General features: G+C 48.2%; 1 protein-coding gene across 5 annotated transcripts; it reads left to right on the top strand.

Annotated features, from left to right (window-relative positions):
- The first annotated feature begins 10,719 nt into the window (after positions 1 to 10,719).
- LOC125131216 (LIM domain-containing protein A-like) lies at positions 10,720 to 16,928 on the top strand. Of its 5 annotated transcripts, XM_047787537.1 has the most exons (5): positions 10,724 to 12,841; positions 13,766 to 13,798; positions 14,718 to 15,742; positions 16,047 to 16,093; positions 16,827 to 16,928. In XM_047787537.1, the coding sequence occupies exons 3-4, from the start codon at positions 14,739 to 14,741 to the stop codon at positions 16,078 to 16,080; spliced, it is 1,038 nt and encodes a 345-aa protein (XP_047643493.1). In that variant the 5' UTR covers positions 10,724 to 12,841; positions 13,766 to 13,798; positions 14,718 to 14,738; the 3' UTR covers positions 16,081 to 16,093; positions 16,827 to 16,928. The 5 variants fall into 5 exon arrangements, with proteins under 5 accessions (XP_047643491.1, XP_047643490.1, XP_047643493.1 ...); XM_047787535.1 differs by having other exon boundaries at positions 10,720 to 12,215; positions 12,720 to 12,841; positions 14,718 to 16,928; XM_047787536.1 differs by having other exon boundaries at positions 16,047 to 16,928.
- The last annotated feature ends 325 nt before the right edge of the window (positions 16,929 to 17,253 follow it).

Genomic DNA, 17,253 nt, shown 5'->3' with positions numbered 1-17,253 from the left:
TCGTTCTGGGTGTTTGCGAGTCTGGGATGTGAGGGCCACGAACACAGCATAGGAACGTCCGAGACCCCTTCTCATGGATGCTTCTAGCAGGCTTCCTCCAGGAACACTTTCCTGGAAAACGTTTTTGCTTTGCTTTTTGATTCGGGGACAGGAACAGCTCTCTCCATGCTGTCTACCTCCTTCCCAATGACATCTTTATGCACAAGCCAGCTGCGAGTCAAAAAGCTCCATTGTTTCTCACCTCCCCTGGATTCCACACCAAGAACGCAGTGCTTTTCATCATTTTCAGACCTTTTCCTGAGAGTCTGAAGATGTGAGGGAAACAAGGAAAGATTGCAAAGGTGAAGCAGGTGCTCAACCCAAGGGAATCCTTAAGATCGCCAAAATAACTGATCCTCTTTGCTAGGGAAGGAAGCTTCGTTCTAGGTTCCTTCTCCCTCAAACCCACTCATCCCCATTTTCCGTTTCTGATTCACTGCCCAAGTCTCTCCCTGCCTAGGTCCCCCACCACTCTCGAACAAAACCTGAGCGTACTTCATGAACGAGGCAGCATGCCATATGTTTAAAAGCAAGCAGGAATTTGGAGTCCTTCAGACATCAGCTTCTAGCCTCTCTGTTTTTTGTTCGCGCTGCATTTTTAGCAAGCTCCTTCGACTCTCAGAGCCTCAGGTTCCTCACCCAGAAAATGAGGATATTAATAATAATAATATCTACCCTAGAAGACAAAGAGTATTGAGGTAGCATACAGAAAAACCCTGCAGAGAGCGCCTTCAGCACTTCCTAATTATGACGACAGGGAAGAACCACAGACATAACATTGTTAAGAAATTAAAGGCTCCTAAATGAAAACTGTTCAGACTGCTTTCCCAAAATATCAGACAACAATATTCTCTGACAATGCGTCTTACAAGTTTTAAAAAGAAAGGGAAAACAGTCACTCTGTCTTTTTTTTTTTTTTTTTAAAGAGCATCTTCTGGTGTCTTTGTTTCCTGGGGCAATACTTGCTCCCTCACGACACACTGCTAACTTCTCCCTCCCGTTTCTCACAAACTTGGGAAGAGTTCCTGGCTTAAAAGACACATTTACAATGGACACGAGGAAATCAGCATTTAAAAAGCAACCTGCCCGGGAGGTTGTTAACATGGGGAGCAAAAGTATATTTGGGTTGCACCCGGCACTTCCATCTGTCTTCGCGCCCGCGAACCCGGTGAAGGGAACACAGGGCGCGGGCGCAGCCAAGTCCGTGCCCCCGACACTCCGCCAGTGATGAAAATCTCCTCTGGGACGCCTCCATGGTGGCACGGAGCCCATCCCCAAGCATCCCTGGGAAACTCTGACAAGCCGCATAGCCTGGCAGGAAGGGATCTGAGGAACACTCCTTCAGAGCTAGAATCATCCTACCTCCAGGGCTTGTCAGTGTTCTTCCCTTGAATGATTTTAACTTCTTACACACTACGTCACACAACTAACTCCAACTGAGCCAGCAGGTGGCCGAAACAAAGTCAACTGCACCAAAGAGACTGCCCTTAAACTTGATTCTCCAGTAGTGCATGTTTAAATCTAGTTCAAAACTTCATACGCTGTTGACTGTCGCTTTGAACTGAGAGACTTCCAAGCCTGACTTTGGCATCCACCAAGTGAAACAAGAAATTTCAGCTTTCTGTCCTCAAATTGCTCACTCTGGTCTCCATTTCCTCTCGAGATACAAATGCACTTCGCTTAATTTGGACAAGTCTTTTTGTAAAGAAATTCTTCTCCGCTTTCTGTTTTCTTTCTCTAACTTTTGTCTCCGCGCCGTGCCCCTCGGGCAGACGTGAGGGGTTCTGGGCACAGGCTGTGGCTGTGGTCCGCATGGCAACCGCACCCCTGAGAGGAGCAGCGGCTGGGGGGGGGGTCCCACACCCAAGGCTCCCTCTCTGCTCGCTAGAGGAGGCTTTCTCATGGGAAAGGCGCCTCGCGCCCCACACAGCGTCTCCCCAGCGGGTCCACCAAGGCACTTCCGGAGATGCCAGTTCGTGGCTGGGCCGTGGCCTGCAGTTCGGGTACCAGTGGGGCCAACGTTCGCCTTGGTGGGCAACGGGGAAACGCTTGCGCAGCCTCAGGGACACCCGCCCGCCTCACCTGGGCACTTTCCTGGCGGCGCGCAGAGCCCCCTTCCCGTCGCCGGGCCGCCGCCGCCGCCGCCGCCGCCATCCCTCGTGCGCGTGCCCGCGAACCCGGTGAAGGGAACCCAGGGCGCGGGCGCAGCCAAGTCGGTGCCCCCGACACGCCGCGTGAAGGAGCACGACGAGGCAACCCCCGCCTCCACCCCCCAGGGTCACCCTTCCCCTCTCCACCCCCAGAGCGCGGCTCGCGGGGCCCCGCACCGTGAGGGGGATCCCCAGGCGCTCGCAGGAGCGGGAAAGGGCGCCAGCGGGCCGGCGCCTGAGGCAGGGCCCTCGAGCCCGGCAGGGGAAACCGCCCTGGGACGGGCAAGGCGCGCTCCCGCCCCGAGCGCGGCGCGGGGCGGCGCGCGAAGCCCCCTCCCCCGCCCGGGCCGCGGGGCGGGCCTCCGGCGAGCCGCGCGCCCAGGCGGCCAGGCCCGAGGCTTGCCCCTTGGGGAGGGCCGAGGCCGCTGGGCCCGTGGGGCACCGGCGGGAGAAGCAGGGCGGCACACGTTGCGCACCCCCGCCTGCCACACACCACCGCCCGGCCGGCGGCAGAGGCGCGAGCCCCGGGGCGGAACCCGAAGGGCCGACCCTCTCGCCAGCCGTGTCCGTGCCTCTTCTGGCGCCTCTTAGGCCCCGCCCGGGGGAGCCGGGCCTCCCCACGTCCGACTGCAACCCGCAAGTTTTTCTGCGTTTTGTTCTTCCTCAAGACGTATTACTTTTTGAAACTGCTTTATTGGGGAAGAGTGATTTACAGTGTCGCCCTAGCTTCGCGGGTTTACAGCAAAGTGACTCATACATCTACGTGGTCTTAGGACCTGTTGTCAGTGGTGCTCCCAAGCTCTGACCAGGAGACCCTCGTGTGTTCTGCTCGCTGAAAATGGCAGAAAGCACCAAGTGCCCCCTAAGCCGGCTTGCAAGAAAATGGCCTGAGGTATCTACCCTCCTTTGCAGCCCTCCTACCCCCAACCGCACTCAGAGCAGCTCCAGTCCAACTGGTCTGTGACAGAAAAAGAGGCTCCCAAAGGGGCAGAAGGGGACTCCTGTTGCAGCCCCTCCTCCAGCTTCAGAAAGGCAAGGTAACAGAATTTGGCAGAAGGACCATCAGTTGGTGGACAAAATCTGTGCTTTCTTATCAAAGGAAGTCCAAAACTCCTTGTGTCTGGCAGGAATCTCTCTCAAATGTTGTGGGTCACAATTTGTATCTTTTCTTGCCCCCAGAACATTTTAGTTCCAGAGGCAAGGACCCCAACGAAAATTCGCTGATGCGGAAAAGGGGAAAGGGAACATGCACATAACAGAGAGGTCCAATATGCGTGGATTTAATGGCTCCGTGTTATGAGAAGGCTTTAACGCCTCCGTCTTCCCGTGCGGCTGCCAGGACGACTGCGTATGAGCTCCGTATGCCGTCCCCGCATCTTCACGGCTCACTCAGATATGAACTCTCTGGAAGACACTGACCAGGGAGGCTCCAGTCAATGCCAGCTGCTCAGCCGATGCCTGGGAGTAAAGCTAAGTATTATGATGGGCCCAGACCTATACCAAGCTCGGTGGCCTGGGGTTTGGGCACCTACGTACGATGGGGAGCTTTAATGGGATGCCACATCTTGAAGTACTTTCCCCGGAGACAAGGATGTGGGCAGGCTGCCCCCCAAATCAACATGTCCTATGGTTTCAGCACTGACAATCCCCCACGCTTTCATTTGTTGTTGTTGTTGCCGTTCTCTCTTGTATTATTTTGTTCCACTTTGGACGGAGCCAGGATTCTAAACCCTTCTCCTCATGCGCCCTTCTTTCCTGGAACTTGTTTAACTCAAAATGTTCTGTCTTTCAGATCCTATCTACAAGTTCCCTATGAGCAAGGATGCAATTCATCTGCTTCTGGGAACTTGAGTGTGCTTGAAATTACAGGAGGTCTCCTACTTCCTGATTGGGAGCTTTGGATTTTAAGTTCTTCGTTCGGTAAAGTATATTTCTACAGACCATGGACTCCTCTTGACGGATAACATTGGTGGTAGGGTGAACTGGGAAGCCAAATAACCCTTCGTTTGTCAGAAGAGGGTAAAAAAAATAATCCATTCCTGAGTTGGCAACAACTATCATAGATAACAACAACGCTAGCACCTGACATCCTATGTGGTGACTCTAAGAGTAGAGGCCAACCTCCGGAAATAGATGCGTTGTCCTTAGGGAGTTCTCCCCTTTGAGTTTCTCCCAAGTGGTGTTGCTTTGAAAAGGACAAGAGAGTAACGAGGGGAGATTTGCTTGTCTGTTGCGGTACAGCAACTACCCCCACATTAGCAGCTTGAGCCATCAGCATCCATTGGTTCATGATTTCGGTGGGGGTCCCTGTCCAGGAGTGGATTGGATGGGTGACTGTGGCTCAGGGTTTGCAGGAGGTGGCAGTCAAGCCGTCCTCTAGGGCTGTCCTCTCAGGTTCCGCCAGAGGAAGACCTGCTTCCACACTCCCTCACGGTGGCTCGTGGTCCTCAGTTCCTCACCACGTGGACCTCTTCATAGGCCCGATGCCCTCACAGCACACCCGCGAGCTTCCGGCTCACAGGGCCGGCTGCCCCCCGGAGCAAGCCATGCTGGGACAGAGTGAGAGAGCAAAGCAGAAATGGAAGTCACCCTCTTTCCGTAACCGTGTGTCACAAAGCACATCCCAGTACTTTTGGGCCTGTGGTAACCATAGAAGCCAGTCCAGGTTCCCTCACTTGACAGGAGGAGTGTGCAGTAGTTTGGGGGCATATCTGTAAAACCAGGGCAGGAGACTTTTGAGTTCCTTCCCGTGGAATCACCCTGTGGGTCTGTGATAAAAGTCGTTAGTCACATTATCGGCATCCAAGATTACTTTTTCAAAAGTGAAGCTGTAGCCACAGTGAACCTTAGGAAAGATTCAGAAAAGTCCCTTGAGCACCCACATTCCTGGACGTGGACCTTGTCCCTCCCCTTGGTATGGCCCTCACGACCCAGACAGCCCGCCTTAGCAGCCGGCGAAAGCTTAAGGTTTCCCCTTTAAGAGTCATAACAAGACTCGGAGCAGCACAGCTCACTTCTGTCGGGGAAAGATGGAATCTCCTCAAAGGAAAAGTGAAGAACACGGGATCTTGGGGACCCTGGGGAGAGGAGATGACATGGAGGGGGAGGATGGAATGTAGTTCTTGTCGGGGAACATACTGACAAAGCCCTAAGACTGCTAATCAAATTCCAGTTAAAATCTCTGTACATGCCGGCGTTCCCGTCGTGGCTCTGCAGTTAACGAATCTGACTAACGTTCATGAGGGCGCGGGTTCGACCCCGGCCTTGCTCAGTGGGTTGAGAATCCAGCGTTGCTGTGGCTGTGGTGTAGGCCGGCAGCTACAGTTCCCGTTTGACCCCTAGCCTGGGACCCTCCATAGGCCTCGGGTGTGGACCTAAAAAAAAAAAAAAACCAAAAAACCAAAAAAAAACCAACAACTCCGTGTACCTCCCATGTATGAGACTGTCCCTGAGAAAGGCCTCCTTTCTAAAATATTCTACCTTTAACCGATGCTGCCTCTAAGAAGAGCTCATGAGGCATGTGCCTTTTCTTTACGGTCTCAGTCAGGATTCTTGTGACGGAATTTGGGAGAAAACCCACTTCCAACGGGCTTTCCACACATTTGAGAAGCACTGCTAGTTTCTGTGAGTTGATAGGTTCAGGCCATAGGCGCAAAAGCTCTGAACCTGACTGGAGGCTGCCAAGATAGAAGAGTGTGGTAAAGGAGGATATTTTTCTGAGAAGAACGTTCCTGCCTCTTTATTTTCCTTTACTTTTTATTTTAGTAGTAGTGGTTGTTGTCGTCGGTCCCCCACTTGCGCTGTCCTTTTCCTGAGAGCTGAGCGCTCCCATAACACCTCTGCTTGTCACTTTTCCCTTCCATAATCCCTGTGCAGAATGTGGTCCTCCTCAGATGCACTTGCTCCTTGTGAGCATTGCAGGTAATCTAACTTTCAAACATCCTTTCCCTGTTGTGTCATCGGAATTCTCAGAATTTTTAAATAGAGCATCCAAATTAGGTTGACTGTTACATTTAATTCTAAAATTTGGCAACTAACTAAATTTTCCAACAAAAATTTTCTTATGTTTTGTTACTTTTGATGGCCGCATCTGAGGCATATGGAAGTTCCGAGGCGAGGGGTCGAATTGGAGCTGCAGCTGCTGGCCTGCTCCACAGCCACAGCAACTCCAGGCCTGGCCTGCATCTGCAACCTTTCCCGCAGCCTGCGACAGGGCCAGATCCTTAGCCCACTGAGAGAGGCCAGGGATCGAACCCACATCCTCAAGGACACTGTGTGGGTTTCTCAACTCAATGAGCCACCGCGGGAATGCCCCCTTAATTCTCTTCCTTACCTGCCTGCCTCTTCTCCATTGCTGGCTATTCGCCTCTTCCCAGTATTTTCCTCCTCAGCTTTTTTCCTTGGACCCTTGGGACTATACGTAGCCTCGGCTACCCGTTATTTCAGAACCGTGTAGGGCTTGTGTTATTGGTCGGTTTGCAGCCGAGACAAGGGTCATTTTAGGGCAGAGTGTGTGTGTGTGGGGGGGGTATCAGATGGAGGCAGGGCCATGTGGCTGGAAATGCTACACACCATCCTGCTGGGCCAGTGTTACATGAGTGGGTCCTGGTCTCTGCATGTGCGTGTCAGAATGTGGGCCTTGCTGAAGGGCTGCCAGTAACATTTCAGGACGGCTTCCTGATACGGTGGGGTTTCCTCCAGATACCATTGCCCTGGCAAGGTGACCGGGCACATCGCTTCCTTCTCCTGGCGTAGCTACGGCTGTCCTCCCGGAAAGGGACAGCCGTTGGCAGTGTGGGAAAGCAGCGTGGCCCCAGCTGGGCTTGTGCGAGGAAAGGAGTAGCTGCTTGGGCTTCACAGGTCCCATTACCGTTTTGGGAGGACTGTCTCTGGCTTCCTGAGACAGTTTTGTGGAAGAGGATGTGGAGAGGCCCCATCCTGCCCAGGTGGCTTCTGGTCGCCCTTCAAGTGGGAAAGGAGGGTCAGCGGGAAGGAAGGGAAGGGAGTGGAGTGGCAGCAGACGTGGGTGGGGGCTGTGGAAGGGGCGGTCCTGCCTTAAGGCAGGCTTCCCTTTGGCGTGGTGAGGACTGGAAGACCACAGAAAAGCCTTCACGATATCACTCAGCTCAGGACCTTTCACTCCCCTTCTCCGATGTCAGCAGTGCAGGAAAGAGATTAGTGAGCTGCAGTGGGATAAATATCAGCTCTGAACTCAGCAGACACAACAAAAGCAGAGGAAATGGAGGAGCTGGAAGAGAAGGGTGTCAGTCAGGAAGGGTGGGGTGGATGCCGAGAGCAAGACTTGCAGCAGGAGCTTAGGCACCCACCGATGAGCAGAAGCCCCCAGGCAGTGCCCTTGCCCTCTTGGAGGTGTGCTTGACGTAGCGTGTCCCCATGAGAAATCCTGACTTCCTGTCTGTTTTAACACCTGCCCTCCCTCACTCTTTTCTCAGTTAACAACAGTTGGTTCAGTCTTAGTTCCAAGACAGGAAATTGTCCTTGAGCTCTCACCCCCACTGCCCCATGGCCATAGGCAGGTCCAGGTGTCTGGACCTTCAGAATTTACCCCAAATATGATATGAGTCCTTCTGCCATGTCTCCCACACCAATCTTCTCCAGGTGATGATTCTTTCTTTCCTGGAGGACTATAGTACCCACCCCGCTGGTCCTGGTAATATTCTTGCCTCTATTTCATCCTACATATCAGTTCTCATCTCAACCACCAGAATGATCTTTAAAAATATAAATTGGATCCTGCCATTTTCTTGCTTAAGATTTCCCATGTTTTCTTCTTACACTTGTGGTTCAATGCTCTTTTCATAAGTCAGCTTTCAACAACCCCATTGATCTGTGACAGAAAAAAGGCATAATATGATTTTTGTTGCATCTAATCCTCCAGCTTAAAGAAGTACAAGTAACACAATTTGACAGATTAACCCTCAGTTGTTTCCAAAATATGCATTGCTTTCTTGTTGAGGGAAGTTCAATATTCTTTGTTTCTGGCAGAAATATCTCAAATTTTGTTTTCAAATTAGCATTCTTTTTTTCTACCAAGATCCTTTGGTTCTATGTTCAGGGAAGCCAACAAAAAATTCCTTCAGTAGAAATGGTTCATGGAATGTGCAAATAACAGGGACCCCAAATATGACTGAATCAGTCATTCAAAAATGTTATCAAAAGACTCTAATCCATTCGTAGCTCCTTGTATGTACCTGCTGAAATGACTGCCAGCAGCTCCATCTGCTGTCCCCTCCTCTGAGCAACTCATTCTATATTTTCCTATGGAAGACGTCCACCTGAAAAACAAGGACTACTTATGTTTAATCACACACCGATTCCTCAGGCAATTACTATGATAAAAGCTAAGTATTATGATTGGCCCAGAAATATACCAACCCCAGTTGCCAGGGGTTAGGGTAACTACGATTACAAGTTTTTATGGGACCACAAGTATTGAAGGAGTTTCCACCAAGAGGAGGATGTTGGCAGGCTGGCCGACATATTGACACCTGTCCTATAGTTTCAGCACTGATCATCTCTCCACTTTTTTTCTCTATCATTATTGTATTTGATTTTGGATGGGGCAGGAATTCTAAACATTTCTCCTTATGTTCCTTTCCTTTCCTAGAACTTCCTTATCTCAAAATGTCACATCTCTCAGATTGCATCTACAGTTCTCTATAACTAAAGGACTCTGGAAACCTGAATTCATTGGAAATTGTGTGGATTTTACTACTTACAGACTAGGATCTTTGGGTTTTAAGTTCTTCTGAAAAATGTTTATAAGCATATCATGGGCTCCTCTTGATGCATAATATTGGAGGTAGAATGAACTGGAAGCCCAATATTTTTTTATTTATTAGAAGAAATAAAAAATAATCAATTCCTGAGTCGGCAACATCTATCATAGTTAAAAATAACAACATTAAAACTTCACCCAGTACTGTGACTCTAATCATATAAGCCAGGTTGAGGAAAAGAGTTACCTTAAAGAGTTGTTTCTTTTAATGTCTTGCAGGGAATTGTTGCTTTCAAAATTGCAAGAAATTAACAGCAGGTGATCTGCTCTTTTGTTGCTGTGCAATAAATTGTTCCAAGTTTAGCAGCTTAAACTGATCAACATCTATTGGTTCATGGTTTCTGTGGATTAAGTGTCCAGGAGTGGCTTGGCTGGGTGGTTATACCTCAGGGTCTCTCAAGAGGTGGCAGTCAGACTGTTACATAGGGCTGTAGTCCTCTCAAGGTTGACAGAGGAAGATCTGTTTCCACACTCCCTCAAAGTTGCTAGTGGTCCTCAGTTCCTCATCACATGGACCTCTTGATAGGCTGAGTGTCTTCACAACACATAAGCTATGTTCCTTCTCTCTGGGCTGCCTTATGACAGGAAGCTGGTTTCCATAGAGTAAACTATGCTTTAACAGAGTGAGAAAGCAAAGCTGGGATGGAAGTCACCATCTTATTGTAACCTAATGTCACAAATGACTTCCTTAGTATTTCTGCACAAAGTATTTACTAGAACCCAGTCAACGTGAAATTAAAATATTTTGACCACTGTAATAATGCTAATCGAGTTTAATTGTGTATTAACACAATTTATGACATAACCCATCACTATTTTTATTTGCTCATTACATCATCAAAGCACTTATTTAATTCAAAAGACACATCAGTTCTTTCAATTTACATGAACACTTCCCAGACCAGAGAGATCAAGTATAATTCACTTGCTCTCTCAGCACAAGTTTATCCAATCTGTCAGTACTCATCTTATACTGACCTCTTGGGCTTTCTGGCAAACTTCTGCATAACAGGGTTTAGGGAGATCCAACAGTTTGTCGCACTCATGGAGCTTAAACACTCCTCACGAAGAAAAAGAGATCGGGTTGTTAAAGAGATGAGGTACGAAATTTATATTGAGCCACAAGTTTAAGGGGGAAAATATGGTGTACTTTAGGTAAATTTATATTTTTAAAGATCATTCTGGTTGTTGAGATGAGATCTGACATGGGATGAGGTAGAGGCAAGAATATTACCAGGACCAGCGGAGAAGATTGGTGTGGGAGACATGGCAGAAGGACTCATATCATATTTGGGGTAAATTCTGAAGGTCCAGACACCTGGACCTGCCTATGGCCATGGGGCAGTGGGGGTGAGAGCTCAAGGACAATTTCCTGTCTTGGAACTAAGACTGAACCAACTGTTGTTAACTGAGAAAAGAGTGAGGGAGGGCAGGTGTTAAAACAGACAGGAAGTCAGGATTTCTCATGGGGACACGCTACGTCAAGCACACCTCCAAGAGGGCAAGGGCACTGCCTGGGGGCTTCTGCTCATCGGCGGGTGCCTAAGCTCCTGCTGCAAGTCTTGCTCTCGGCATCCACCCCACCCTTCCTGACTGACACCCTTCTCTTCCAGCTCCTCCATTTCCTCTGCTTTTGTTGTGTCTGCTGAGTTCAGAGCTGATATTTATCCCACTGCAGCTCACTAATCTCTTTCCTGCACTGCTGACATCGGAGAAGGGGAGTGAAAGGTCCTGAGCTGAGTGATATCGTGAAGGCTTTTCTGTGGTCTTCCAGTCCTCACCACGCCAAAGGGAAGCCTGCCTTAAGGCAGGACCGCCCCTTCCACAGCCCCCACCCACGTCTGCTGCCACTCCACTCCCTTCCCTTCCTTCCCGCTGACCCTCCTTTCCCACTTGAAGGGCGACCAGAAGCCACCTGGGCAGGATGGGGCCTCTCCACATCCTCTTCCACAAAACTGTCTCAGGAAGCCAGAGACAGTCCTCCCAAAACGGTAATGGGACCTGTGAAGCCCAAGCAGCTACTCCTTTCCTCGCACAAGCCCAGCTGGGGCCACGCTGCTTTCCCACACTGCCAACGGCTGTCCCTTTCCGGGAGGACAGCCGTAGCTACGCCAGGAGAAGGAAGCGATGTGCCCGGTCACCTTGCCAGGGCAATGGTATCTGGAGGAAACCCCACCGTATCAGGAAGCCGTCCTGAAATGTTACTGGCAGCCCTTCAGCAAGGCCCAGACCCTGACACTCGTATGCCTAGACCAGAATCCACTCACCCACACTGTCTTCAGCATTTCCAGCTACATGGCCTTCCCTCTGATACCCCAAACACACCACCCTAAAATTACCATTACCCTGTTCAAAGGTGCAATAGCACAAACCCTACACTAGTTCTAAAACAGTGGCAGCTGAGGCTATTGACTAGTCACAGTCTTCCCTTTAAAAGATGAACAGGAAATTGCTAAGTATAACAGAATAATCACCAACTGCAAAGTGGAAGGTAGGTGGCTAAGAAAGTGTTTGGAATCACAATATCTTGCTGCTAAATTTTAAAAATAAATGTCAGCAAAGCTAGTGAAGTGTACATAGGTCCTAATTAAATTGTCAAAGTTCCCCCCAAATGCATAGCAAAAAATTACATATAAAAGTCAGGGTTGACTGATTCAGGAGGAATGATTAAGGAGAGAAAAAAATCCACAAATATCTAAGATAGAGAACGGGGAGCAATGAGTGTCAGAACATTGCTGACACAATTCCCAGTGATGAACACCAATCTGAGAAAACATTTTCTAACATGGGAATGGATTAAAAAAATAGAAGATCGAGTCAATATTGAAGAGACTTTCAGACTGTATCTTGGCTTACATAATAGTGGCCACTAAATTATAAGTGAGGGCAGGGTGGTTAAAAATAGTTCCTCGAAGAAATAAATCAAATGGAATGTTACAAAACGTTCTAGAATAGAGAAACAGCATGGAAGAAATCATAGATACATAAAATATCATGATTCTTTCAAGTAACTCTATATTCATTTTATTCTGTCCTAGAAATTCTGTGGTAGATTCTGTGTCTACCTTTGCTTTTGACTAAATATTATAATTCCTAAGGCTATTAATAAGAATAGAAAATTTTATTCTACAATACCAAGACTTCTCTATTAGAGCCAGAGAATCTTGGATGACTTCTGGGAGTCTGAGCAGCTGAGGCTCAACCTTCTGCCATCCATTGATACCCAGGTATGAGTTTTCCACATACATTTCAAAGATAGAGATGACATGTATATCATCAAGTATTTTACTACATATCATGTACGTGGGCATACAAATACCATGAATGATGGAGTTTAAGCCATAATCATGGCCTAAGATAATAACCACTTCACTTTGGCCTAGAGGAGCACTACACACACACACATACACACACACACACACACACACACACACACGCAGAAATACATAAACACATGAACACACAATTGAAAGCACAGAGAAACTCTCTCGGAACAAACTGAAAATCAAATGACGACAGAATAATTCTGATATCTGTGCTGGTTGCTTGGACACTGCCTTCAAAACTTTTGCCCAAGTCACATGCTGTACCTTTTAGAAATTACACACTAACAACATCTTATCCACTCCATCCTGTTGGGCAAAGTCCCAGCTCTAAACTTGTCTATCAGGTGAGGAGGTCTGTCCTGTATGGAGCTCAAAGATACCATTGTTCTGCTGGTCTTTATAAAGGAAGCTGCCTGGATTCTCCCAGGACGGAGCTGAGAACAACTGCAGCGCTTCCTCCAAGATGCTACTGATCCTGCTCTCAGTGGCCTTGCTGGCCCTGAGCTCAGCGCAGGGCCCTTTTTTTGGTAAGAACCAAGAAGGTAGAGGTTGCTGAGACTCTGCTTGGCATTTGTTAGATGCCACGGCAGTGAGGGTGCTGATAGAGAAGCAGGGGAAAGGTGGAAAGCCTGGGCTGCAGATGCTTAAGACAAGGATAAGTTCATTTATATAATTTATGTGAGGGCCTCATACTTTATTTAAAGTATAACTGCAACACAGTAAAGAATTTTTAAACCACAATATTGACAGGGTACGATTGGCATTTTTATAAAAGGCTCACTAACTAGGTTATGAAGGATGCACTGCCGGGAGGCCAGACAAATACAGAGAAGTATCCTCAGGAAGGCATTACAGTAATCAAAGCAGGCAGGGGAAGAAAGTGGCCTCGCGAGAAGGGGTTGCACACATGCAGGAGGGGACGTCCAGGTCAGACTTTTTACTGAAGTGAAAGGGATCAGGACCCTCAATCTCTCTAGCTCACTCTCCATAGAGACACAGAGATCCCAGGGCCCAGTGGTTCATTTTGCTCCCACTTATTATTTCAAAGTGCTGTGGAAGGTGGTATCTGCATGTTTATATCTGGTCACCTCCACCTTGAGAAACCATATTAATAGAAAGTATATAATGAAGAAAGAGGGCAGAAGTACACAGAAATGTGACAGAGAAATACCCCAGCACTTTACCTAAACTAGTAGGATTTGAGAGACACTAGGGACGAAAAAAAGGCCCTCCTCTCTTTTGAGTCTGTGGTGGACCCTCAGCATAGGAACCACCCCATCACCCCTTCACGTCGTCCTCCCTTTGCAATGGCATCACAGGTTGTGCGGACAAGGTACTTGGGGCAAAGACAGGGTGTGGTTAGAAGGCTCCCTGTCGCTGTCGAACAGTTGTGAGCCCTGAAAGACCTGGAACTTACTTTGTGCTTCATCTTGTGCTTCTTTTCCTTGAAGGCAGCAATGAAGGACCTCCCTACCCCCTATCAGGTAAGTCTCATTTAACTCTCCATCAACTTTCTTTCTTTTTAATCCTTAGCAACTTCTCTGTTCTCCAGTGTCTTATTATCATCACAGTCTTGTCAAGAAATGATTAATGTTAGTGCCCCCAAGATATAGGCAATCCTTTACCAACCTTGATTCTGGGAACCATGAGCAGGGCCCTAACGTGAATAACAGAGATGTGTAGCTTGGATGACACAGAGAATGCTGCCTGTTCCCTCAGGCCAGAAATGACAGCTGGAAGAGGGTGGCAGAGGGAAGTTGTCCTAATTCTGACTTCTCCAGCCTACTGAGCATCATCCCCTCAACTATTTCATTCTTCCTCAGTATTCCTTTCTTTAATACATAGTTTGGAAAAATGGAAATAAACTTAATTCTGATTACATTTTCTCTGTGTTTCTCCACTCAACTTGTTCTTGTACCTAATTAAAATTGGCCACAATTATTTAGTGAACCCTGTGTGGGCCATCACTTTATCTTTCTTTTTCTCTCTTAGTATTTCTCACCTGGTCCCAGAGCCAAAGGGTCCTGCTTATGCACTCAAGTGTCCAGACTTGGAATCACATTAGCAGGCTGTGTCAGTGTCCCAAAATATAACTGTCAACATAACTAATGCTGATTATCCCTTTGGTATTCTGTACTTGGAGACATCCTCTGGGAACTCTAAGATGTACAACATCTTTTTTCCCCAATTTAAGGTGCATGTTTGTCTCAAGAGCAAAGAACTGAGACTTACTATCACTAGTATATAGACTAGGAGGAGTACTGCAAAGGGAGCAGAGAGTTGGAAGGAAGTTGGCAATTGAGTGGCAGGTTCTGGAGGAAGGGACAGTCTGATATCAGAAATAAGAATGAAAAGGGAGTCTTCCATAATCAAGTTCCTCTGTTACTGTGCCATGCATTACAGATTTAGACAACTCAAACTCAGATGAGGTGTTTCCAAGACCACCTCCTGGAGGACCACCACCCAGACCCCCTCCTAATGGTGAAAACCAGAGTGATGAATCTCAGCAAAGACCTCCCCCACAAGGTGATGGACCCCAGCAGAGACCACCCCCACAAGGTGACAAACCTCAGCAAGGACCACCCCCACAAGGTGGCAGACCCCAGCAGAGGCCACCCCCACAAGGTGACAAACCTCAGCAAGGACCACCCTCACAAGGTGACGGACCCCAGCAGAGGCCACCCCCACAAGGCGACGGACCTCAGCAAGGACCACCCCCACAAGGCGACGAACCTCAGCAAGGACCACCCCCACAAGGCGACGAACCTCAGCAAGGACCACCCCCACAAGGCGACGAACCTCAGCAAAGACCATCCTCACAAGGCGATGGACCTCAGCAAGGACCATCCCCACAAGGCGACGAACCTCAGCAAGGACCACCCCCACAAGGCGATGAACCTCAGCAAGGACCACCCCCACAAGGTGACGAACCTCAGCAAGGACCGCCCCCACAAGGCAATGAACCTCAGCAAGGACCGCCCTCACAAGACGACGAACCTCAGCAAGGACCGCCCCCACAAGGCGACGGACCCCAGCAAGGACCGCCCCCACAAGGCGACGGACCCCAGCAAGGACCACCCCCACAAGGCGACGGACCCCAGCAGAGACCGCCCCCACCGGGTGACGGACCCCAGCAGAGACCGCCCCCACAGGGTGACGGACCTCAGCAAGGACCGCCCCCACAAGGTGACGGACCCCAGCGGAGACCGCACCCACAAGGTGACGGACCCCAGCGGAGACCGCCCCCACAAGGTGATGGACCTCAGCGGAGACCACCCCCTCCAAGAGGACATCGTGTTCGCCGTTCTCCCCCACCTCCTCCTGGAGAACCCCAGGGACCACCGCCTCCAGGCCGGAGACCACAAAGACCTCCCCAAGGCCCACCTCCCCAGGGCCCACCACCCCAGTAATCTGGAATTCAATGACAGGTATGATCAAGCTCATCTTCTCTCAAAGGTCCTAAGTAGTACAGGTCTCAAACTTCAGTGTACTACTGATTCACCTGGAGATGATGAAATTGCACAATCTTGGACCCCAATTCTAAAGATTTATATTCAGATATTCTGAAATAGAGTCGCAATACCTTGTATTTTTAATATGCTATCCAAGGTGATTCTTCATTTTGAGAAACATAGCCCCCACCTTGTTCTCAATATTACCTGTCTTAAAGTGGGCTGTTAATGAGCAAGTAGAGTAGTGCTCTGCCTTGGTTTCTCCTCTCCTCCTCTTCAGGCACAGTGACTTCCTATCTCAAGTTTCCACTTGACCAGGCCTTTCAGGTCAGTGTCCGTGCTAAACGATACTTTAACTTTTATGCTGCTAAATTTATCTTGCTTTTAAAATAGTGACTTTTGAATTAATATATGCTCCAAGAGGGAAAATAGCTAAAGTGAAAAGTATGAGGCTAACTTATAGGCATTCACATCCCACCTCCCCAGTTCCTTCCCCCAAAGCCACCACAGTTAACACTTTTGAACATCCTTTGGAAACATTTATGCCTTTATAAATGTATAAATTCTTTTTTATCCACAAGTGATACTTTATTTGCAGATCTATGTATTTCTCATTTCAAATAACTTATTTCTTACCACAGAGGATCTATGTAGATCTAAATGGTCCTAGCTTTGTTTTCTTTTTAATTGTATCCTATTCCATTGTCTGGCTGTGCTGTATCAATGGACATTTAGGATGGTTTCAGTTTTCTGCTATTATGAAATAGACTGCAGTAACCATGTTTGTATATTTATCTTTGAACACTTTAAATAATTATGAGATAAACAACCTAAGAAGGATCTTTTTTATTCATCTTGTAAGCAACAATTTAGAACCCATTATCTATAAGGTTCATAAAAATTATAAACCAAAAAAATTTGGAATGGAACAGGACAGAGAGGAGGAAGAGAGGGAGAAAAAATGGGCTCTCACCTGCTTCCATTCAGGAAGATTCTGTTATCTGCTGGGAAGAGATAACCACCTGCCAAGCCTCTCCATACTTTCTTTTTTATTTTTCAGAAAATGAATATGAAGATACCAGTTCTTCAGAAAGCCCTGACATTGGACCATGGCAGTCTATCTTCAATTTACCAATAAAATAATTTGCAAATTTGCATCCAATTTCTAAGTGCCATGTGCCATGCTGGGTGTTTGTGAGTCTAAAATTTGAGGGTCAATAACATAGCATAGGAGTACCCAAGACCCATTCTCATTGATGCCTCCAGCAGGCATCCTCCTGAACCACATTTCTAGAAAACACTTTTGCTTTGTTCTTTGCTTGGAAACAGGAATGTTGATCTCATTTTCTACCTGCTATTGCCTCCTCCTTCCCCCTGACATCTTTATTCACAAGCCAGATGCCTGTGCCTCCCCTTCCCTGGATTGTACAGCACTAATGCATGGCTTTATAATTTTCATACCTTTTACTGAGATTCTAGTAATTTTA

The sequence above is a fragment of the Phacochoerus africanus genome, chromosome 7, assembly GCF_016906955.1.
Source record: "Phacochoerus africanus isolate WHEZ1 chromosome 7, ROS_Pafr_v1, whole genome shotgun sequence".
NCBI classification, from domain to species: Eukaryota; Metazoa; Chordata; class Mammalia; order Artiodactyla; family Suidae; genus Phacochoerus; species Phacochoerus africanus.
The sequence above is the reverse complement of the archived record's forward strand: the minus strand, read 5'-3'. Positions and strand labels throughout refer to the sequence as shown.